Raw genomic sequence first — 25,785 nt, 5'->3', positions numbered from 1 at the left:
ATCCAACTTTCTCCCCATGTCCCTCAACCCACCTTCTCCCCACGTTCCTCAACCCAACCTTCTCCCCATGTCCCTCAACCCAACCTTTTCCCCACATCTCTCAACCCAACCTTCTCCCCACGTCCCTCAACACAACTTTCTCCCCACTTCCCTCAACCCAACCTTCTCATCACACTTCCCTCAACCCAACCTTCTCACCACGTCCCTCAACCCAACCTTCGCCCCATGTCCCTCAACCGAACCTTCTCACCACATCCCTCAACCCAACCTTCTCCCTACGTCCCTCAACCCAACCTTCTCCCCACGTTCCTCAACACAACCTTCTCCCCACGTCACTCAACCCAACCTTCTCCCCACATCCCTCAACCCAACCTTCTCCCCATGTCCCTCAACCCAACCTTCTCACCACATTCCTCACCCCCACATTCTCCTCACGTCCCTCAACCCCACCTTCTCTCCAAGTCCATCAACCCCACCTTCTCGCCACGTCCCTCAAACCAACCTTCTCACCACATTCCTCAACCCAACCTTCTCCCCAGGTCCCTCAACCCAACCTTATCCCCATAACTCTCAACCCGACCATCTCACCACATCCGTCAACCCAACCTTCTCCCCACGTCCCTCAACCCAACCTTTTCACCGCATCCCTCAACCCAACCTTCTCCCCAAGTCCCTCAACCCACCTTCTCCCCACGTCTCTCAAACCACTTTCTCCCCACGTCCCGTAACGCAATCTTCTCCCCTTATCTCTCAACCCAACCTTCTCCCCATATCTCTCAACCCAACCTGCTCCCCACGTCCCTCAACCCAACCTTCTCCCCATATCTCTCAACCAAACATTCTCCCCATGTCCCTCAACCAAACCTTCTCCCCATGTCCCTCAACCCAACCTTTTCCTTACGTTCCTCAACGCAACCTTCTCCCCATGTCCCTCAACCCAAACTTTTCCCTACGTTCCTCAAACAAACCTTCTCCCCATGTCCCTCAACCGAACCTTCTCCCCATCTCCCTCAACCCAACCTTTTCCCTACGTTCCTCAACGCAACCTTCTCCCCATGTCCCTCAACCAAAACTTTTCCCTACGGTCCTCAAACAAACCTTCTCCCCATGTCCCTCAACCGAACCGTCTCCCCATATCCCTCAACCCAACCTTTTCCCCACGTTCCTCAACCCAAACTTCTCACCACATCCCTCAATCCAACTTTCTCCCCATGTCCCTCAACCCACCTTCTCCCCACGATCCTCAACTCAACCTTCTCCACACAATCCTCAACCCAACCTTCTCCCCACGTTACTCAACCCAACCTACTCCCCATGGCTCTCAACCCAACCTTCATACCACATCCCTCAACCCAACCTTCTCCCCATGTCCCTCAACCCAACCTTCTCACCACATCCCTCAACCCAACCTTCTCCCCACGAACCTCAACCCACCCTTCTCCCCTCGTCCCTCAACCAAACCTTCTCCTCACGTCCCTCAACCCAACCTTCTCCCCACATCCCTCAACACAACCTTCTCCCCATGTCCCTCAACCCAACCTTCTCACCACATTTCTCACCCCACCTTCTCCCCATGTCCCTCAACCCAACCTTCTCCCCACGTCCCTCAACCGAACCTTCTCCCCACATCCCTCAACCCAAACTTCTCATCACTTCCCTCAACTCAACCTTCTCACCACATCCCTCAACCCAACCTTCTCCCCACGTCCCTCAACCCAGCATTCTCCCCACATCTCTCAACCCAAACTTCTCACCACATCCCTCAACCCAACCTTCTCCCCATGTCCCTGAAACCAACCATCTCACCACGTCCCACAACCCAACTTTCTCCTCAAATCCTTCACCCCAACCTTCTCCCCACATCCCTCAACCCAACCTTCTCCCCATATCGCCCAACCCAACATTCTGCCCATATCTCTCATCCCAACCTTCTCCCAATGTCCCTCAACCCAACCTGCTCTCCACGTCCCTCAACCCAACCTTCTTCCCATATCTCTCAACCCAACCTTCTCCCCACATCCCTCAAACCAACCTTCTCCCCATGTCCCTCATCCCAACCATCTCAGCACGTCCCTCAACCCAACCTTCTCCCCACGTCCCTCAACCCAAACTTCTCCCCACGTCCCTCAATACAACCTTCTCACCACATCCTTCAACCCCAACTTCTCCCCATGTCCCTCAACCCAACCTTCTCCCCACATCCCTCAACCCAACCTTCTCCCCACGTCTCTGAACCCAACCTTCTCCCCATGTCCCTCAACCCAACCTTCTCCCCATATCTCTCAACCCAACCTTCTCCCCACATCTGTCAACCCAACCTTCTCCCCACATCTCTGAACCCAACCTTCTCCCCATCTCCCTCATCCCAACCATTTCCCCATGTCCTTCAACCCGCCTTCTCCCCACGTCTCTCAACCCAACCATCTCACCACGTCCCTCAACCCAACCATCTCACCACGTCCCTCAACCCAACCTTCTCCCCACATCTCTGAACCAACCTTCTCCCCATGTCTCTCAACCCAACCTTCACCCCATATCTCTCAACCCAACCTTTTCCCCATGTCCTTCAACCCACCTTCTCCCCACATCTCTCAACCCGCCTTCTCCCCACGTCCCTCAAACCAACCTTCTCCCCATGTCCCTCAACCGAAGCTTCTCCCCAAATCCCGCAACCCAACCTTCTCCCCATGTCCCTCAACCCAACCTTCTTCCCACGTCCCTCAACCCAACCTTCTCCCCACGCCCCTCAACCCAACCTTCTCCCCAAATCCTGCAACCCAACCTTCTCCCCACGTCCCTCAACCCAACCTTCTCCCCACGTCCCTCAACCCAAACTTCTCACCACGTCCCTCAACCCAACCTTCTCCCCACATCCCTCAACCCAACGTTCTCACCACGTCCCTCAACCCAACCTTCTCCCTACGTCCCTCAAACCAACCTTCTCCCCACATCCCTCAACCCAACCTTCTCCCCACATCCCTCAACCCAACGTTCTCACCACATCCCTCAAACCAACTTTCTCACCACATTCCTCAACCACACCCTCTCGCCACATTCCTCAACCCAACCTTCTCCCCACGTCCATCCACCCAACCTTCACACCACATCCCTCAACCCAACCTTCTCCCCAGGTCCCTCAATCCACCTTCTCCCCACATCTCTCAACCCTACCTTCTCCCCATATTGCTCAACCCAACAGTCTCTCCATATCTCTCAACCCAAACTTCTCCCCAGGTCCCTCTACCCAACCTTCTCCCCATATCTCTCAACCCAGCCTTCTCCCCATATCTCTCAACCCAACCTTCTCCCCATGTCCCTCAACCCAACCATCTCACCACGTCCCTCAACCCAACCTTCTCCCCAAGTCCCTCAACCAAACCTTCTCCCCACATCCCTCAACCCAACCTTCTCCCCATATCTCTCAACCCAGCCTTCTCCCCATATCTCTCAACCCAACATTCTACCCACGTCCCTCAAGCCAACCTTCTCCCCATGTCCCTCAACCCAAACTAATCCCCACGTTCCTCAACCTACCTGACACACCTTCTCACTGTATCTCTCAATAACAATAACTTGCATGTATATAGTGCCTTTAAATTAGAAAAACATCCCAAGGTGCTTCACAGAGGTATAATCGAAAGAATGGACACTGAACCAAAGAAGATATTAAATGGGGTGACCAAAAGCTTGGTGAAAGAGATACGTTTTAAGGAGGGTCTTAAAGGAGGAGAGAGAGGTGCAGAGGCGTAAAGTTTTAGGGATGGAATTCCAGAGAATGGGGCCCTGGACTCTAAAGGCATGGCCGCCAATCATCATAGAGTATAGGGAGGAAGGGAATGTTCAAAAGGTCAGAGTCAAGGAACAGAGAGTTCAGCAGGGGAGGGGTTGTAGGGCTGGAGCAGGTTATAAAGATAGGGAGGGCAGTGGCCATGAAGAGATTTAAACACAATGATGAGGATTTTAAATGTAGGGCATTGGGGGACCAGGAGCCAATGTAGATCAGAAAGACAGGGACCACGGGTGAGCAGGATTTGGTGCAGGATAGAATACAGGCAACAGGATTTTGGATGAGCTGAAGTTTACAGAGAGTGGAGAATAGGAAAATTGAAATAGTTGAGTCTTTTTTTAAATTTGCTTATGGGATCTGGGCGTCGCTGGCAAGGCCAGCATTTATTGCCCATCGCTAATTGCCCTCGAGAAGGTGGTGGTGAACCGCTTTCTTGAACTGCTGCAGTTTGTGTGGTGAAGGTACTCCCACAGTACTGTTAGGTAGGGAGTTGCAGGATTTTGACCCAGCGACGATGAAGGAACGGCGATATACTTATAAGTCAGGATGGTGTGTGACTTGGAGGGGAACTTGGAGGTGGTGGTGTTCCCATGTGCCTGCTGCCCTTGTCCTTCTAGGTGGAAGAGGTTGCGGGTTTGGGAGGTGCTGCCGAAGAAGCCTTGGCGAGTTGCTGCAGTGCATCTTGTAGTTGGTACATACTGCAGCCACGGTGCTCCGATGGTGGAGGGAGTGAATGTTTAAGGTGGTGGATGGGGTGCCAATCAAATGGGCTGCTTTGTCCTGGATGGAGTCGAGCTTCTTGAGTGTTGTTGCAGCTGCACTCATCCAGGCAAGTGGAGAGTATTCCATCACACTCCTTACTTGTGCCTTGTAGATAGTGGAAAGGCTTTGGGGAGTCAGGGGGTGAGACACTCGCCGCAGATTACCCAGCCTCTGACCTGCTCTTGTTGCCACAGTATTTATGTGGCTGGTCCAGTTAAGTTTCTGGTCAATGGTGACCCCCAGGATGTTGATAGTGGGTTATTTGGCGATGGTAATGCCATTGAATGTCAAGGGGAAGTGGTTAGATTCTCGCTTGTTGGAGATAGTCATTGCCTGGCATTTCTGTGGTGCGAATGTTACCTGCCACTTATCAGCCCAAGCTTGAAAGTCGTCCAGGTCTTGTTGCATGCTTCATTATCTGAGGAGTTGTGAATGGCACTGAACACTATGCTGACATCAGCGAACATCCCCATTTCTGACCTTATGTTGGAGGGAAGGTTATTGATGAAGCAGCTGAAGATGGTTGGGCCTAGGACACTGCCCTGAGGAACTCCTGCAGCGATGTCCTGGGGCTGTGATGATTGACCTTCAATCACCACAACCATCTTCGTTTGTGTTCGGCATGACTCCAGCCAGTGGAGCATTTTCCCCCTGATTCCCATTGACTTCAATTTTACAAGGGCTTGTTGATGCCAGACCGATCAAATGCTGCCTTGATGTCAAGGGCAGTCACTCTCACCTCACCTCTGGAATTCAGCTCCTTTGTCCATGTTTGGACCAAGGCTGTAATGAGGTCTGGAGCCGAGTGGTCTTGGCGGAACCCAAACTGGGCATCAGTGAGCAGGTTATTGGTGAGTAAGTGGCGCTTGATAGCACTGTCGATGACACCTTCCATCACTTTGCTAATGATTGAGAGTAGACTGATGGGGCGGTAATTGGCCGGTTGGATTTGTCCTGCTTTTTGTGGACAGGACATACCTGGACAGTTTCCACATTGTCGGATAGATGCCAGTGTTGTAGCTGCGCTGGAACAGCTTGGCTAGAGGTGCAGCTAGTTCTGGAGCACAAGTCTTCAGCACGATAGCCGGGATTTTGTCGGGGCCCATAGCCTTTGCTGTATCCAGTGCGCTCAGCCGTTTCTCGATATCACGTGGAGTGAATCGAATTGGCTGAAGACTGGCTTCTGTGATGGTGGGGACCTCGGGAGTAGGCCGATATGGATCCACTCGACACTTCTGGCAGAAGATGGTTGCAAACACTTCAGCCTTGTCTTTTGCACTCACGGGGATATTCATGGAGCCTCCTCCTCCCGTTAGTTGTTTAATGGTCCACCACCATTCAGGACTGGATGTGGCAGGACTGCAGAGCTTTGATCTGATCCGTTGATTGTGGGATTGCTTAGCCCTGTGTATAGATGCTGCTTCCACTTTTTAGCATGCATGTAGTCCTGTGTTGCAGCTTCCCCAGGTTGGCACCTCATTTTTAGGTATGCCTGGTACTGTTCCTGGCATGCTCATCTACACTCCTTATTGAACCAGGGTTGGTCCCCTGGTTTGGTGGTAATGCTAGAGGGATATGCCGGGCCATGAGGTTACAGATTGTGGTGGAATACAATACTGCTGCTGCTGATGGCCCACAGCACCTCATGGATACCCTCTGGAGGTGACAAAGACATGGATGAGAGTTTCAGCGAGAGATGGGCGAAGGCAAATGATGTTAGAGGTAGAAGTAGGTTAGATGGTGAGCATATGGGGTCAGAAACTCCGATCGGGGTCAAAATAGGACAACAAGGTTGTGAAGAGTCTGATTTAGCCAGAGGCAGTGGGCAGGGAGAAGGGTGGAATTGGTTTTTAAAGGGAGGCGGACAGTACCCGAGGAGCGGGAACCATTTAAAATGTCAGCTAACATGGGGGCCAGGAAGGGAAGTTGGCTGGTCAGCAGTTTAGTGGGAATGGGATCAGGGGAGTAGGAGGCAAGTCTCATGTATGATGTGATCTTGGAGAGTGCATGAGAGGAGATAAAGAAATGAGAGAGAGAGAGAGAGAGAGAGAGAGAGAGAGAGACATGGGTTCAAGGGCTAGGCCAGTGGGGGAGGAACCCCCGGGGGAGGTGGTGCGGGGTGGGGGCATCTGGTTTGGAGAGAAAGGAGAAGGGAGGAAAGTAGCGGAGGCAGCTGAATGGATGGTCTCATTCTTAGTGACAACTATGTCCATAAGCTCATCGCACTTGTTGGAAATTTAACCCATCCCAACCACCTTCTCACCATATCCCACAACGCCAATTGCTCGCCTTATCACCCTGTCCCTCAATCCGCCCTCTCTCCAGATGTAATCGATTGATCCTTGACCCCACTTGCATGGCCTGCTCACTGGTAATTCATTCCACAATGCCATTACCCTCTGGGTGTAAAAGCTGTTCGTGGCTTCCCCTTCTCCACACACCTTTCACACAGCCCCTATCAGTGTGAATGACTCCACATGCCCCTTCTCCACACACCTTTCACACAGCCCCTATCAGTGTGAATTACTCCACATTTATTCACATTTAAATGTCTAGGTCACAGATTGGAATTTTGGAGCTGGTGAAAGAATTAACACAATGCATCCCAGCAAAGTGTTCACTGTGGTAAAGGATTAAAGTTCCAGCTCCAAATTAGAAAGTGAGGAGTCAGAAGGGAATCAGGAGAGCTTGTTCACCCAATGACATGGATGACGTAACCAGGGAAGGCAGACAGTATAAACGGGGGGAAAAGAAATTGGGCTGCAGTTTTAGAGAGAGAAGGGATTGAGGGAATGGGGGTGGAGGGGGCGGGGGGCTGGTGGGGGTAAGCTTAGGCTCACTGAGACACAGGTGAGAGCCTCCACTAAAGACTTACAGGTTAGGGTTGGCTGATTAAAATGGATCTTTAAAAGTAAAATAACAAACTAAACCTAAGCAGTACAACTGTGGGGAGATTAGAACAGAAGGCACTCTCGGAGATTGGTGTGCATTGAAAGATTTGGGTATAACGGTGGTCCTGGATATGAAAGGCTTTCCCTGTCACTAAATATTCCACTTTCAGAGGTTTTCTGCCAATTGTTGGCCCATTCTTATACTATTTGGCATTCAGAGGGACGCTGACCCATCTCCCAAACCCAATCCAAACCCAATCCAAACCCAATCCAAACCCAATCCAAACCCAATCCAAACCCAATCCAAACCCAATCCAAACCCAATCCAAACCCAATCCAAACCCAATCCAAACCCAATCCAAACCCAATCCAAACCCAATCCAATCCCAATCCAATCCCAATCCAATCCCAATCCAATCCCAATCCAAACCCAATCCAAACCCAATCCAAACCCAATCCAATCCCAATCCAATCCCAATCCAAACCCAATCCAATCCCAATCCAATCCCAATCCAAACCCAATCCAATCCCAATCCAATCCCAATCCAATCCCAATCCAAACCCAATCCAATCCCAATCCAATCCCAATCCAAACCCAATCCAAACCCAATCCAATCCCAATCCAAACCCAATCAAATCCCAATCCAATCCCAATCCAAACCCAATCCAAACCCAATCCAAACCCAATCCAATCCCAATCCAAACCCAATCCAATCCCAATCCAATCCCAATCCAAACCCAATCCAATCCCAATCCAATCCCAATCCAAACCCAATCCAAACCCAATCCAATCCCAATCCAAACCCAATCCAATCCCAATCCAAACCCAATCCAAACCAAATCCAATCCCAATCCAAACCCAATCCAATCCCAATCCAAACCCAATCCAATCCCAATCCAATCCCAATCCAATCCCAATCCAATCCCAATCCAATCCCAATCCAAACCAAATCCAAACCCAATCCAATCCCAATCCAAACCCAATCCAATCCCAATCCAAACCCAATCCAAACCCAATCCAAACCCAATCCAATCCCAATCCAATCCCAACCCAATCCAAACCCAATCCAATCCCAATCCAATCCCAATCCAAACCCAATCCAATCCCAATCCAATCCCAATCCAAACCCAATCCAAACCCAATCCAAACCCAATCCAATCCCAATCCAAACCCAATCCAAACCCAATCCAATCCCAATCCAAACCCAATCCAATCCCAATCCAATCCCAATCCAAACCCAATCCAATCCCAATCCAAACCCAATCCAAACCCAATCCAAACCCAATCCAAACCCAATCCAAACCCAATCCAATCCCAATCCAATCCCAATCCAAACCCAATCCAATCCCAATCCAAACCCAATCCAAACCAAATCCAAACCCAATCCAATCCCAATCCAAACCCAATCCAATCCAAATCCAAACCAAATCCAAACCCAATCCAAACCCAATCCAATCCCAATCCAAACCAAATCCAATCCCAATCCAAACCCAATCCAAACCCAATCCAAACCCAATCCAAACCAAATCCAAACCCAATCCAATCCCAATCCAAACCCAATCCAATCCCAATCCAAACCCAATCCAATCCAAATCCAAACCCAATCCAAACCCAATCCAAACCCAATCCAAACCCAATCCAATCCCAATCCAAACCCAATCCAAACCCAATCCAATCCCAATCCAAACCCAATCCAAACCCAATCCAATCCCAATCCAAACCCAATCCAATCCCAATCCAAACCCAATCCAAACCCAATCCAATCCCAATCCAATCCAAATCCAAACCCAATCCAAACCCAATTCAAACCCAATCCAAACCCAATTCAAACCCAATCCAAAACCAATTCAATCCCAATCCAATCTCAATCCAAATTCAATCCATACCCAATCCAAAATGAATTCAATCTCAATCCAAACCCAATCCAAATCCAATCCAAACCCAATCCCAACCCAATCCAAACCCAATCCAAACCCAATCCAAACCCAATCCAAACCCAATCCAAACCCAATCCAATCCCAATCCAAACCCAATCCAAACCCAATCCAAACCCAATCCAAACCCAATCCAAACCCAATCCAAACCAAATCCAAACCCAATCCAAACCCAATCCAAACCAAATCCAAACCCAATCCAAAGCCAATCCAAACCCAATCCAAACCCAATCCAAACCCAATCCAAACCCAATCCAAACCCAATCCAAACCCAATCCAATCCCAATCCAATCCCAATCCAAACCCAATCCAAACCCAATCCAAACCCAATCCAATCCCAATCCAAACCAAATCCAAACCCAATCCAAAGCCAATCCAAACCCAATCCAATCCCAATCCAAACCCAATCCAATCCCAATCCAAACCAAATCCAAATCCAATCCAAAGCCAATCCAATCCAAACCCAATCCAAACCAAATCCAAACCCAATCCAAACCCAATCCAAACCCAATCCAAACCCAATCCAAACCCAATCCAAACCCAATCCAAACCCAATCCAAACCCAATCCAATCCCAATCCAAACCAAATCCAAACCCAATCCAAACCCAATCCAAACCCAATCCAAACCCAATCCAAACCAAATCCAAACCCAATCCAAACCCAATCCAAACCAAATCCAAACCCAATCCAATCCCAATCCAATCCCAATCCAATCCCAATCCAATCCCAATCCAAACCAAATCCAAACCAAATCCAAACCCAATCCAAAGCCAATCCAAACCAAATCCAAACCAAATCCAAAGCCAATCCAAACCAAATCCAAACCAAATCCAAACCAAACCCAAAGCCAATCCAATCCCAATCCAAACCCAATTCAAACCCAATCCAAAGCCAATCCAATCCCAATCCAATCCAAATCCAAACCCAATCCAAAGCCAATCCAAACCCAATCCAAAGCCAATCCAAACCCAATTCAAACCCAATCCAAACCCAATTCAAACCCAATCCAAACCCAATTCAAACCCAATCCAAAACCAATTCAATCCCAATCCAATCTCAATCCAAATTCAATCCATACCCAATCCAAAATGAATTCAATCTCAATCCAAACCCAATCCAAATCCAATCCAAACCCAATCCCAACCCAATCCAAATCCAATCCAAACCCAATCCAATCCCAATCCAAAACCAATTCAATCCCAATCCAATCCCAATCCAAAACCAATCCAATCTCAATCCAAACCAAATTGAATCCCAATACAAAACCAATTCAATCCCAATCCAACCCCAATCCAAACCCAATCCAATCCCAATCCAAACCCAATCCAATCCCAACCCAATCCCAATCCAAACCCAATTCAAACCCAATTCAATCAAAATCCAAACCCAATGCAATACAAATCGAAACCCAATCCAATCCCAATCCAAACCCAATCCAATCCCAATCCAATCCCAATCCAATCCCAATCCAAACCCAAACCCAATCCAAACCAAATCCAATCCCAATCCAAACCCAATCCAATCCCAATCCAATCCCAATGCAAACCAAATCCAACCACAATCCAAACCTAATCAAATCCCAATCTAATCCCAATCTAAACCCAATCCAAACCCAATCCAATCCCATTCCAAACCCAATCCAATCCCAATCCAATCCCAATCCAAACCCAATCCAATCCCAATCCAATCCCAATCCAATCCCAATCCAAACCCAATCCAATCCCAATCCAATCCCATTCCAAACCCAATCCAATCCAAATCCAAACCCAATCCAAACCCAATCCAAACCAAATCCAATCCCAATCCAAACCCAATCCAATCCCAATCCAATCCCAATCCAATCCCAATAAAATCCCAATCCAAAACCCAATCCAATCCCAATGCAAACCCAATCCAATACCAATCCAAACCCAATCCAAACCCAATCCATTACCCAATCCAATCCCAATCCAAACCCAATTAAATCCCAATCCAAACCCAATCCAAAACCCAATCCAAACCCAATCCAAAGCAAATCCAATCCCAATCCAAACCCAATCCAATCCCAATCCAATCCCAATCCAACCCCAATCCAAACCCAATCCAAACCCAATCCAATCCCAATCCAATCCCAATCCAAAACCAGTTCAATGCCAATCCTATCCCAATACTAAACCAATCCAATCCCAATCCAAACTCATTCCAAACTAAATCCAATCCCAATCCAAAACCAATTCATTCCCAATGAAATCCAAATCCAATCCCAATCCAATCCCAATTCAATCCCAATCCAATCACAATCCAATCCCAATAGAAACCCAATCCAATCCCAATCCCATCCCAATGCAAACCCAATCCAATTCCAATCCAATTCCAATCCAAACCCAATCCAATCTCAATCCAATCTCAATCCAATCCCAATCCAATCCACATCCAAACCCAATCCAATCCCAACCCAATCCTCATCCAATCCCAAATCCAAACACAATCCAATCACAATCCAAACCCAATCCAATCCCAATCCAATCCAAATCCAATCCCAATATAATCCCAATCCAATCCCAATCCAAACCAAATCCAATCCCAATCCAAACCAAATCCAATCCCAAACCAAACCCAATCCAATCCCAATCCAATCCCAATCCAAACCCAATCCACTCTCAATCCAATCCCAATCCAATCACAATCCAAATCAAATCCAATCCCAATCCAATCCAATCCCAATCCAATCCAAAACCAATCCAATCCAAATCCAATCCCTATCCAAACCCAATCCAATCCCAATCCAATCCCAATCCAAACCCAATCCAAACCCAATCGAAAACCCAATCCAATCCCAATCCAAACCCACTCCAATCCAAATCCAAACCCAATCCAATCCCAATCCAAACCCAATCCATTCCCAATCCAATCTCAATCCAAACCCTATCAAAACCAATTTTCACCCAAATTCAAAGACTGAACATCCATTAATGCAATGATAGGAGGAGGAGATGAGCATCAAATGATATGGATAAGGTCAGTTTGTGAAGTTCTTATTCTAAGTGGGCCCGAGCCAGTCAGGGCCCAGTCAGTCAGTGGGCCCGAGCCAGTCAGTGGGCCCGAGCCAGTCAGTGGGCCCGAGCCAGTCAGTGGGCCCGAGCCAGTCAGTGGGCCCGAGCCAGTCAGTGGGGCCGAGCCAGTCAGTGGGGCCGAGCCAGTCAGTGGGGCCGAGCCAGTCAGTGGGGCCGAGCCAGTCAGTGGGCCCGAGCCAGTCAGTGGGCCCGAGCCAGTCAGTGGGCCCGAGCCAGTCAGTGGGCCCGAGCCAGTCAGTGGGCCCGAGCCAGTCTGTGGGTTCAAGACAGTCTGTGGGCCGGAGCCAATCAGTGGGTCCGAGTCAGTCAGTAGGTCCGAGCCAGTCAGTGGGTCCGAGCCGGTCAGTGGGTCCGAGCCGGTCAGTGGGTCCGAGCCGGTCAGTGGGTCCGAGCCGGTCAGTGGGTCCGAGCCGGTCAGTGGGTCCGAGCCGGTCTGTGGGTCCGAGCCGGTCAGTGGGTCCGAGCCAGTCTGTGGGTACGAGACAGTCAGTGGGCCTGAGCCAGTCAGTGGGCTCGAGCCGGTCAGTGGGTCCGAGCCAGTCAGTGGGTCCGAGCCAGTCAGTGGGCCGGAACCAGCCAGTGGGTCCGAGCCAGTCATGGGCCCGAGCCTGTCAGTGGGTCCGAGCCAGTCAGTGGGCCCGAGCAAGTCAGTGGGTCCGAGCCGGTCAGTGGGCCCAAGCCGGTCAGTGGGTTTGAGCTAGTCAGTGGGTCCGAGCCGGTCAGTGGGTCCGAGCCAGTCAGTGGGTTCGAGTCAGTCAGTGGGTTCGAGTCAGTCAGTGGGTTCGAGTCAGTCAGTGGGCCCGAGCCAGTCAGTGGGCCCGAGCCAGTCAGTGGGCCCGAGCCAGTCAGTGGGCCCGAGCCAGTCAGTAGGCCCGAGCCAGTCAGTGGGCCCGAGCCAGTCAGTGGGCCCGAGCCAGTCAGTGGGCCCGAGCCAGTCAGTGGGCCCGAGCCAGTCAGTGGGCCCGAGCCGGTCAGTGGGCCCGAGCCGGTCAGTGGGCCCGAGCCGGTCAGTGGGCCCGAGCCGGTCAGTGGGCCCGAGCCGGTCAGTGGGCCCGAGCCGGTCAGTGGGCCCGAGCCGGTCAGTGGGCCGGAGCCGGTCAATGGGTTTGAGCCAGTCAGTGGGCCGGAGCCGGTAAATGGGCGCGAGCCGGTCAGTGGGCCCGAGCCGGTCAGTGGGCGCGAGCCAGTCAGTGGGTTTGAGCCAGTCAGTGGGTTTGAGCCGGTCAGTGGGCCCGAGCCGGTCAGTGGGCGCGAGCCAGTCAGTGGGCGCGAGCCAGTCAGTGGGTTTGAGCCAGTCAGTGGGCCCGAGCCAGTCAGTGGGTTTGAGCCAGTCAGTGGGCCCGAGCCGGTCAGTGGGCGCGAGCCAGTCAGTGGGTTTGAGCCAGTCAGTGGGTTTGAGCCAGTCAGTGGGACCGAGCCGGTCAGTAGGTTTGAGCCAGTCAGTGGGCCCGAGCCGGTCAGTGGGCGCGAGCCAGTCAGTGGGCGCGAGCCAGTCAGTGGGTTTGAGCCAGTCAGTGGGCCCGAGCCAGTCAGTGGGTTTGAGCCAGTCAGTGGGCCCGAGCCAGTCAGTGGGTCTGAGCCAGTCAGTGGGACCGAGCCGGTCAGTGGGACCGAGCCGGTCAGTGGGTCCGAGCCGGTCAGTGGGTCCGAGCCGGTCAGTGGGTTTGAGCCAGTCAGTGGGTTCGAGTCAGTCAGTGGGTTCGAGCCAGTCTGTGGGTTCGAGTCAGTCAGTGGGCCCAAGCCAGTCAGTGGGTCTGAGCCAGTCAGCGGGACCAAGCCGGTCAATGGGTTTGAGTCAGTCCGTGGGCCCGAGACAGTCTGTGGGTCTGAGCAGATCCAGTGATGGATTCCCCCCATCCCCCACCACACCCCCATTTCCATTTCTCACATTGACCGTCCTTATCGGATATCCTCTCAGAGCCAAGTTGCCAAATAACAACTTGCATTTATATAGCGCCTTTAACATAGTAAAATGTGCCAAGGTGCTTCATTGGAGCGTAATTGGACAACATTTGATGCCAAGCCAAATAAGGAGACGGTGTCAGCAGTGGCTCAGTGGTTAACACGCTCACTCCGAGTCAGAAGGTTGTGTGTAAAGTCCCACTCCAGAGACTTGAGCACAAAAATCTAGGCTGGCACTCCAGTGCAGCGCTGAGGGAGTGCTGCACTGTCGGAGGTGCCGTCTTTTGGATGTGACATTAAACCGAAGCCCCGTCTGCCCTCTCAGGTGGACGTAAAAAGATCCCATGGCACTATTTCGAAGAAGAGCAGGGGAGTTCTCCCCGGTGTCCTGGCCAATATTTATCTCTCAATCAACATCACTAAAACAGATTATCTGGTCATTATCACAGTTCTGTTTGTGGGAGCTTGCTGTGTGCAAATTGGTAGCCACGTTTCCTACATTACAACAGTGACTACACTTCAAAAGCACTTCATTGGCTGTAAAGCGTTTTGGGACGTCCTGAGATGGTGAAAGGCGCTATATAAATGCAAGTCTCTCTTTCTTTATTAGGATAGGTGACCAAATGCTTGGTCTAAGAGGCAGGGTTTCAGGAAAGACGAAGGAGGATAGAGAGGCGGAGAGGTTTAGGCAGGGAATTCCAGAGTTCAGGGCCGAGGCAACAGTAGGCACAGCCACCAATGGTGGAGCGATTATAATCAGGGATGTTCAAGAGGGTAGAATTAGAGGAGCGCAGATATCTCGGAGGGGGGGCTGGTGGAGGTTGTGGGGCTGAAGGAGATTACAGAGATAGGGAGGGGCGAGACCATGGAGGGATTTGAAAACAAGGATGAAAGCCGAGTGAGACACCTTCATCGCTTCAGCCTGGACTGCAAACTAACCCAGGCCCCAGAGGTGAAAGGGCAGTGCACCTATCCCTGCTCTATAAAATGGCTTACGGGCCCTCAGCTGGGGTAGAGTGCAAGGAGCTCAATCACGTACCTGAATATTGTACGAAAGCCTCATGTGAGTTCTCAGGGCAACCAGACCTCCAGGTACCAACCCGAGGCAGCAATTCTCTCCATATTTATGAGCTAAAAAACAGCCCAGAATGTTGGGGCAGAAAGAACCAAGGAGGCCTGTGGGAATAAACGTTCCTCATTGAGCAACAGACACTTTTCAAGCCTTTTATTTTCTTTCCCTGTCTCCAGATTCAGCGACTATCACAGGCCCTTCCCCACATGCCTCTGTCAGGGGGCGGGGGAGGACATTCCTCTACCTGGGAGTAAGTCAGTGATAAGAGTGTCCACAGGAGTGTGTCAGTGTTTACACAGGATCCACAGGAGTGTGTCAGTGTTTACACAGGATCCACAGGAGTGTGTCAGTGTTTACACAGGATCCACAGGAGTGTGTCAGTGTTTACACAGGATCCACAGGAGTGTGTCAGTGTTTACACAGGATCCACAGGAGTGTGTTAGTGTTTACACAGGATCCACAGGAGTGTGTTAGTGTTTACACAGGATCCACAGGAGTGTGTCAGTGTTTACACAGGATCCACAGGAGTGTGTCAGTGTTTACACAGGATCCACAGGAGTGTGTTAGTGTTTACACAGGATCCACAGGAGTGTGTTAGTGTTTACACAGGATCCACAGGAGTGTGTTAGTGTTTACACAGGATCCACAGGAGTGTGTCAGTGCTTACACAGGATCCACAGGAGTGTGTCAGTGTTTACACAGGATCCACAGGAGTGTGTCAGTGTTTACACAGGATCCACAGGAGTGTGTCAGTGTTTACACAGGATCCACAGGAGTGTGTCAGTGTTTACACAGGATCCACAGGAGTGTGTTAGTGTTTACACAGGATCCACAGGAGTGTGTTAGTGTTTACACAGGATCCACAGGAGTGTGTTAGTGTTTACACAGGATCCACAGGAGTGTGTTAGTGTTTACACAGGATCCACAGGAGTGTGTCAGTGTTTACACAGGATCCACAGGAGTGTGTTAGTGTTTACACAGGATCCACAGGAGTGTGTTAGTGTTTACACAGGATCCACAGGAGTGTGTTAGTGTTTACACAGGATCCACAGGAGTGTGTTAGTGTTTACACAGGATCCACAGGAGTGTGTTAGTGTTTACACAGGATCCACAGGAGTGTGTCAGTGTTTACACAGGATCCACAGGAGTGTGTCAGTGTTTACACAGGATCCACAGGAGTGTGTCAGTGTTTACACAGGATCCACAGGAGTGTGTCAGTGTTTACACTGGATCCACAGGAGTGTGTCAGTGTTTACACAGGATCCACAGGAGTGTGTCAGTGTTTACACAGGATCCACAGGAGTGTGTCAGTGTTCACACAGGATCGACAGGAGTGTGTCAGTGTTTACACAGGATCCACAGGAGTGTGTCAGTGTTTACACAGGATCCACAGGAGTGTGTCAGTGTTTACACAGGATCCACAGGAGTGTGTTAGTGTTTACACAGGATCCACAGGAGTGTGTTAGTGTTTACACAGGATCCACAGGAGTGTGTCAGTGTTTACACAGGATCCACAGGAGTGTGTTAGTGTTTACACAGGATCGACAGGAGTGTGTTAGTGTTTACACAGGATCCACAGGAGTGTGTCAGTGTTTACACAGGATCCACAGGAGTGTGTTAGTGTTTACACAGGATCCAGAGGAGTGTGTCAGTGTTTACACTGGATCGACAGGAGTGTGTTAGTGTTTACACAGGATCCACAGGAGTGTGTTAGTGTTTACACAGGATCGACAGGAGTGTGTTAGTGTTTACACAGGATCGACAGGAGTGTGTTAGTGTTTACACAGGATCGACAGGAGTGTGTCACTGTTTACACAGGATCCACAGGAGTGTGTCAGTGTTTACACAGGATCCACAGGAGTGTGTCAGTGTTTACACAGGATCCACAGGAGTGTGTCAGTGTTTACACAGGATCGACAGGAGTGTGTCACTGTTTACACAGGATCCGAGGGAGTGTGTCAGTGTTTACACAGGATCCACAGGAGAGTGTCAGTGTTTACAGAGGATCCACAGGAGTGTGTTAGTGTTTACACAGGATCCACAGGAGTGTGTCAGTGTTTCCACAGGATCCACAGGAGTGTGTCAGTGTTTACACAGGATCCACAGGAGTGTGTCAGTGTTTACACAGGATCCACAGGAGTGTGTCAGTGTATACACAGGATCCACAGGAGTGTGTCAGTGTTTACACAGGATCCACAGGAGTGTGTCAGTGTTTACACAGGATCCACAGGAGTGTGTCAGTGTTTACACAGGATCCACAGGAGTGTGTCAGTGTTTACACAGGATCCACAGGAGTGTGTCAGTGTTTACACAGGATCCACAGGAGAGTGTCAGTGTTTACAGAGGATCCAAAGGAGTGTGTCAGAGTTTACACAGGATCCACAGTAGTGTGTTAGTGTTTACACAGGATCCACAGGAGTGTGTCAGTGTTTACACAGGATCCACAGGAGTGTGTCAGTGTTTACACAGGATCCACAGGAGTGTGTCAGTGTTTACACAGGATCCACAGGAGTGTGTCAGTGTTTACACAGGATCCACAGGAGTGTGTCAGTGTTTACACAGGATCCACAGTAGTGTGTTAGTGTTTACACAGGATCCACAGGAGTGTGTTAGTGTTTACACAGGATCCACAGGAGTGTGTTAGTGTTTACACAGGATCCACAGGAGTGTGTCAGTGTTTACAGAGGATCCACAGGAGTGTGTTAGTGTTTACACAGGAGTGTGTCAGTGTTTACACAGGATCCACAGGAGTGTGTCAGTGTTCACACAGGATCCACAAGAGTGTGTCAGTGTTTACACAGGATCCACAGGAGTGTGTCAGTGTTTACACAGGATCCACAGGAGTGTGTCACTGTTTACACAGGATCCACAGGAGTGTGTCAGTGTTCACACAGGATCCACAAGAGTGTGTCAGTGTTTACACAGGATCCACAGGAGTGTGTTAGTGTTTAGACAGGATCCACAGGAGTGTGTCAGTGTTTACACAGGATCCACAGGAGTGTGTCAGTGTTAACACAGGATCCACAGGAGAGTGTCAGTGTTTACACAGGATCCACAGGAGTGTGTCAGTGTTTACACAGGATCCACAGGAGTGTGTTAGTTTTTACAGTGGATCCACAGGAGTGTGTTAGTGTTTGCACAGGATCCACAGGAGTGTGTTAGTGTTTGCACAGGATCCACAGGAGTGTGTCAGTGTTTACACAGGATCCACAGGAGTGTGTTAGTGTTTGCACAGGATCCACAGGAGTGTGTCAGTGTTTGCACAGGATCCACAGGAGTGTGTTAGTGTTTACACAGGGATCCACAGGAGTGTGTTAGTGTTTACACAGGATCCACAGGAGTGTGTTAGTGTTTACACAGGATCCACAGGAGTGTGTTAGTGTTTACACAGGATCCACAGGAGTGTGTTAGTGTTTGCAGAGGATCCACAGGAGTGTCTTAGTGTTTCCACAGGATCCACAGGAGTGTGTTAGTGTTTGCACAGGATCCACAGGACTGTGTCAGTGTTTACACAGGATCCACAGGAGTGTGTCAGTGTTTACACAGGATCCACAGGAGTGTGTCAGTGTTTACAGGGGATCCACAGGAGTGTGTCAGTGTTTACACGGGATCCACAGGAGTGTGTCAGTGTTTACACGGGATCCACAGGAGTGTGTCAGTGTTTACACGGGATCCACAGGAGTGTGTCAGTGTTTACACAGGATCCACAGGAGTGTGTCAGTGTTTACACAGGATCCACAGGAGTGTGTCAGTGTTTACACAGGATCCACAGGAGTGTGTCAGTGTTTACACAGGATCCACAGGAGTGTGTCAGTGTTTACACAGGATCCACAGGAGTGTGTCAGTGTTTACACAGGATCCACAGGAGTGTGTCAGTGTTTACACGGGATCCACAGGAGTGTGTCAGTGTTTACACAGGATCCACAGGAGTGTGTCAGTGTTTACACAGGATCCACAGGAGTGTGTCAGTGTTTACACAGGATCCACAGGAGTGTGTCAGTGTTTACACAGGATCCACAGGAGAGTGTCAGTGTTTACACAGGATCCACAGGAGTGTGTCAGTGTTTACACAGGATCCACAGGAGTGTGTCAGTGTTCACACAGGATCCACAAGAGTGTGTCAGTGTTTACACAGGATCCACAGGAGTGTGTTAGTGTTTAGACAGGATCCACAGGAGTGTGTCAGTGTTTACACAGGATCCACAGGAGTGTGTCAGTGTTTACACAGGATCCACAGGAGAGTGTCAGTGTTTACACAGGATCCACAGGAGTGTGTCAGTGTTTACACAGGATCCACAGGAGTGTGTTAGTGTTTACAGTGGATCCACAGGAGTGTGTTAGTGTTTGCACAGGATCCACAGGAGTGTGTTAGTGTTTGCACAGGATCCACAGGAGTGTGTCAGTGTTTACACAGGATCCACAGGAGTGTGTTAGTGTTTGCACAGGATCCACAGGAGTGTGTCAGTGTTTGCACAGGATCCACAGGAGTGTGTTAGTGTTTACACAGGGATCCACAGGAGTGTGTTAGTGTTTACACAGGATCCACAGGAGTGTGTTAGTGTTTACACAGGATCCACAGGAGTGTGTTAGTGTTTACACAGGATCCACAGGAGTGTGTTAGTGTTTGCAGAGGATCCACAGGAGTGTCTTAGTGTTTCCACAGGATCCACAGGAGTGTGTTAGTGTTTGCACAGGATCCACAGGACTGTGTCAGTGTTTACACAGGATCCACAGGAGTGTGTCAGTGTTTACACAGGATCCACAGGAGTGTGTCAGTGTTTACAGGGGATCCACAGGAGTGTGTCAGTGTTTACACGGGATCCACAGGAGTGTGTCAGTGTTTACACGGGATCCACAGGAGTGTGTCAGTGTTTACACAGGATCCACAGGAGTGTGTCAGTGTTTACACAGGATCCACAGGAGTGTGTCAGTGTTTACACAGGATCCACAGGAGTGTGTCAGTGTTTACACAGGATCCACAGGAGTGTGTCAGTGTTTACACAGGATCCACAGGAGTGTGTCAGTGTTTACACAGGATCCACAGGAGTGTGTCAGTGTTTACACAGGATCCACAGGAGTGTGTCAGTGTTTACACGGGATCCACAGGAGTGTGTCAGTGTTTACACAGGATCCACAGGAGTGTGTCAGTGTTTACACAGGATCCACAGGAGTGTGTCAGTGTTTACACAGGATCCACAGGAGTGTGTCAGTGTTTACACAGGATCCACAGGAGTGTGTCAGTGTTTACAGGGGATCCACAGGAGTGTGTCAGTGTTTACACAGGAGTGTGTCAGTGTTTACACAGGATCCACAGGTGTGTGTCAGTGTTTACACAGGATCCACAGGAGTGTGTCAGTGTTTACACAGGATCCACAGGAGTGTGTCAGTGTTTACACAGGATCCACAGGAGTGTGTCAGTGTTTACACAGGATCCACAGGAGTGTGTCAGTGTTTACACAGGATCCACAGGAGTGTGTCAGTGTTTACACAGGATCCACAGGTGTGTGTCAGTGTTTACACAAGATCCACAGGAGTGTGTCAGTGTTTACACAGGATCCACAGGAGTGTGTCAGTGTTTACACAGGATCCACAGGTGTGTGTCAGTGTTTACACAGGATCCACAGGTGTGTGTTAGTGTTTACACAGGATCCACAGGTGTGTGTCAGTGTTTACACAAGATCCACAGGAGTGTGTCAGTGTTTACACAAGATCCACAGGAGTGTGTCAGTGTTTACACAGGATCCACAGGAGAGTGTCAGTGTTTACACAGGATCCACAGGTGTGTGTCAGTGTTTACACAGGATCCACAGGAGTGTGTCAGTGTTTACACAGAATCCACAGGTGTGTGTCAGTGTTTACACAGGATCCACAGGTGTGTGTCAGTGTTTACACAGGATCCACAGGAGTGTGTCAGTGTTTACACAGAATCCACAGGTGTGTGTCAGTGTTTACACAGGATCCACAGGAGTGTGTCAGTGTTTACACAGGATCCACAGGTGTGTGTCAGTGTTTACACAGGATCCACAGGAGTGTGTTAGTGTTTACGCTCAATTAGAAAAACACCCGATTATTCCTTTACTAATTCTGAAGTTGAAATGCAGTTTGCAGCAAGTATCTTATGTTGATGTGCAGGATTGTCAAACAATCTGTCCATTCAGGGACTGGAGGCCCTTCCTGTTGAGGGGGCTTCCTGTGGGAGTTCAGAGAGACACCAACGGTTGCTCCCTGCACTGTGAGAAAACCGGGAACGCCGAAATGCTGCCTGACGCTACCTCACTGCTGCCCTGCAGTGATACCGGAATGAATTCCTCGCTCTGCAGAAAAGTCTAAGAGCTACCCGATGAATGCACACGCTTACAGTTCATCTCTGCACAGTAACCGAAGCAAATCTGGCTCTCACCCGCCTCACCCTGACTCTCACCCTGCCGCTCGCACCCACCTCACCCTGGCTCTCACCCTAACCGTCGCACCCACCTCACCCTGCCCCTTGCCCCCGCCTCACCCTGACTCTCACCCTGACCCTTGCCCCCGCCTCACCCTGACTCTCACCCTGACCCTCGCACCCGCCTCACCCTGACTCTCACCCTCCCCCTCACCCCCGGCCTCGCACTGATTCTCACCCAAACTCTCGTCCTGACCCTCACCAGTGCCCTTGCCCTGATCCCCGCCCTGACCCTCTCCCCTGCCTGCAGATCATGGTACTTACAGATGGGCACATCGTCACATATGCTGCACAGTCCCGTGCTCCATAACCCGGAGCCTATCAGTGGATGACGTTCAGTGATAGGCTGTTGAGTGATGATGTTGGCCATGTTCACAACTGCTGATACCCAGAGGTACTCGTGGGAAAGAGCCGAGAGGGTCCTGAGCGGGCTGCAACATCAACATGAATGGTTACACTGGGCAAACAGCACTGATGGGAACAAAGCTCTTAACACCATAATAACACAGTTCATTTCAATCTGTAAACAGACAGGAGGAACATTCGCAGGTTCTCAGTTTCTTTTGTTTGGCATAACAAGATGAACAATACAACAAAAGTGTTAATGAACAAGTCAGAGAGCAATACATTTTGACGTGAAACAAAGAATGAAAGGGGGAAGAATGTTTTGCCACGGGTCGAGTAGTCAGCCCATGCAGTGGGCTGGTGCAGGGTGGCTCCTGATTGGTGTGCAGGCTGGTCCAATGGCATGGCACGTCAAAGGAAATACCCTGGGCTCCGCCTTCATCAGTGACATCATCACAGAGGCCACAACCACAAGTTTAGTCTTGCGCTAATTCTCCAGCTTTTCTAACTATACCACCCATTCCTGGACTATGATCAATGTTGGACCTTGGACTATGGGGAGAGAGCGGGGCAGTGGGATTAGTTTGGGATTGATACAGGGTTATGGGGAGAGAGCGGGGCAGTGGGATTAGTTTGAGATTGATACAGGACTCTGGGGAGAGAGCGGGGCAGTGGGATTAGTTTGGGATTGATACAGGGCTATGGGGAGAGCAGGGCAGTGGGATTAGTTTGGGATTGATACAGGCCTCTGGGGAGAGAGTGGGGCAGTGGGATTAGTTTGGGATTGATACAGGGTTATGGGGAGAGAGCGGGGCAGTGGGATTAGTTTGAGACGGATACAGGACTCTGGGGAGAGAGCGGGGCAGTGGAATTAGTTTGGGATTAATACAGGACTCTGGGGAGAGATGGGGCAGTGGGATTAGTTTGGGATTGATACAGGGCTATGGGGAGAGAGCGGGGCAGTGGGATTAGTTTGAGATTGATACAGGACTGTGGGGAGAGAGCGGGGCAGTGGGATTAGTTTGAGATTGATACAGGGCTATGGGGAGAGAGCGGGGCAGTGGGATTAGTTTGGGATTGATACAGGGCTATGGGGAGAGAGCAGGGCAGTGGGATTAGTTTGAGATTGATACAGGACTATGGGGAGAGCGGGGCAGTGGGATTAGTTTGGGATTGATACAGGGCTATGGGGAGAGAGCGGGGCAGTGGGATTAGTTTGGGATTGATACAGGCCTCTGGGGAGAGAGTGGGGCAGTGGGATTAGTTTGGGATTGATACAGGACTGTGGGGAGAGAGCGGGGCAGTGGGATTAGTTTGGGATTGATACAGGGCTAAGGGGAGAGCGGGGCAGTGGGATTAGTTTGGGATTGATACAGGGCTATGGGGAGAGCGGGGCAGTGGGATTAGTTTGGGATTGATACAGGGCTATGGGGAGAGAGCGGGGCAGTGGATTAGTTTGGGATTGATACAGGGCTATGGGGAGAGCGGGGCAGTGGGACTAGTTTGGGATTGATAGACCTCTGGGGAGAGAGCGGGGCAGTGGGATTAGTTTGGGATTGATACAGGGCTATGGGGAGTGCGGGGCAGTGGGATTAGTTTCGGATTGATACAGGCCTCTGGGGAGAGAGTGGGGCAGTGGGATTAGTTTGGGATTGATACAGGGTTATGGGGAGAGAGCGGGGCAGTGGGATTAGTTTGAGACTGATACAGGACTCTGGGGAGAGAGCGGGGCAGTGGGATTAGTTTGGGATTGATACAGGACTGTGGGGAGAGAGCGGGGCAGTGGGATTAGTTTGGGATTGATACAGGGCTATGGGGAGAGCGGTGCAGTGGGATTAGTTTGGGATTGATACAGGGCTATGGGGAGAGAACGGGGCAGTGGGATTAGTTTGGGATTGATACAAGGCTATGGGGAGAGCGGGGCAGTGGGATTAGTTTGGGATTGATACAGGCCTCTGGGGAGAGAGTGAGGCAGTGGGGTTAGTTTGGGATTGCTACAGGGCTATGGGGAGAGAGCGGGGCAGTGGGATTAGTTTGAGATGGATACAGGACTGTGGGGAGAGCGGGGCAGTGGGATTAGTTTGGGATTGATACAGGGATATGGGGAGAGAGCAGGGCAGTGGGATTAGTTTGAGATTGATACAGGAATGTGGGGAGAGAGCGGGGCAGTGGGATTGGTTTGGGATTGATACAGGGCTATGGGGAGAGAGCGGGGCACTGGGATTAGTTTGGGATTGATACAGGCCTCTGGGGAGAGAGCAGGGCAGTGGGATTAGTTTGGGATTGATACAGGGCTATGGGGAGAGAGCGGGGCAGTGGGATTAGTTTGGGATTGATACAGGACTGTGTGGCGAGAGCGGGGCAGTAGGATTAGTTTGGGGTTGATACAGGGCTATGGGGAGAGCGGGGCAGTGGGATTATTTGCAAATGATACAGGACTGTGGGGAGAGAGCAGGATAGTGAGATTAGTTTGAGATTGATACAGGACTGTGGGGGGAGAGCGGGGCAGTGGGATTGGTTTGGGATTGATACAGGGCTATGGGGAGAGAATGGGGCAGTGGGATTAGTTTGGGATTGATACAGGGCTATGGGGAGAGCGGGGCAGGTGGATTAGTTTGGGATTGATACAGGAATCTGGGAAGAGATTGGGGCAGTGGGATTAGTTTGGGATTGATACAGGGCTATGGGGAGAGCGGGGCAGGTGGATTAGTTTGGGATTGATACAGGAATCTGGGAAGAGATTGGGGCAGTGGGATTAGTTTGGGATTGATACAGGGCTATGGGGAGAGAGCGGGGCAGTGGGATTAGTTTGGGATTGATACAGCGCTATGGGGAGAGAGCGGGGCAGTGGGATTAGTTTGGGATTGATAGAGGACTGTGGGGAGAGAGCGGGGCAGTGGAATTAGTTTGGGATTGATACAGGGCTATGGGGAGAGAGCTGGGCAGTGGGATTGGTTTGGGATTGATACAGGGCTATGGGGAGAGCGGGGCCGTTGGATTAGTTTGGGATTGATACAGGACTGTGTGGAGAGAGCGGGGCAGTGGGATTAGTTTGGGATTGATACAGGGCTATGGGGAGAGCGGGGCCGTTGGATTAGTTTGGGATTGATACAGGACTGTGTGGAGAGAGCGGGGCAGTAGGATTAGTTTGGGGTTGATACAGGGCTATGGGGAGAGCGGGGCAGTGGGATTATTTGCAATTGATACAGGACTGTGGGGAGAGGGCAGGATAGTGAGATTAGTTTGAGATTGATACAGGACTGTGGGGGGAGAGCGGGGCAGTGGGATTGGTTTGGGATTGATACAGGGCTATGGGGAGAGAGTGGGGCAGTGGGATTAGTTTGGGATTGATACAGGGCTATGGGGAGAGCGGGGCAGTTGGATTAGTTTGGGATTGATACAGGAATCTGGGAAGAGATTGGGGCAGTGGGATTAGTTTGGGATTGATACAGGGCTATGGGGAGAGAGCGGGGCAGTGGGATTAGTTTGGGATTGATACAGCGCTATGGGGAGAGAGCGGGGCAGTGGGATTAGTTTGGGATTGATACAGGGCTATGGGGAGAGAGCGGGGCAATGGGATTAGTTTGGGATTGAT

At 50.6% G+C, this 25,785-nt stretch overlaps 1 protein-coding gene across 1 annotated transcript in view; it reads right to left on the bottom strand.

Annotated features, from left to right (window-relative positions):
* Positions 1-25,785, bottom strand: part of LOC147103045 (cornifelin-like) — an 87,455-nt gene that overhangs the window by 55,186 nt on the left and 6,484 nt on the right. Inside the window, exons 2-3 of the mRNA XM_085962318.1 lie at positions 22,110-22,276; positions 15,371-15,507 (exon numbers count right to left, since the gene is read on the bottom strand). Of these exons, the coding sequence (XP_085818444.1) occupies positions 15,371-15,507; positions 22,110-22,215 (243 nt within the window). The 5' untranslated portion in view covers positions 22,216-22,276. The remainder of the gene's footprint in view (positions 1-15,370; positions 15,508-22,109; positions 22,277-25,785) is intronic.

This window comes from Somniosus microcephalus, chromosome 20 (assembly GCF_052327205.1).
Source record: "Somniosus microcephalus isolate GS21.2 chromosome 20, FLI_Smic_1.0, whole genome shotgun sequence".
NCBI classification, from domain to species: domain Eukaryota; kingdom Metazoa; phylum Chordata; class Chondrichthyes; order Squaliformes; family Somniosidae; genus Somniosus; species Somniosus microcephalus.
The sequence above is the reverse complement of the archived record's forward strand: the minus strand, read 5'-3'. Positions and strand labels throughout refer to the sequence as shown.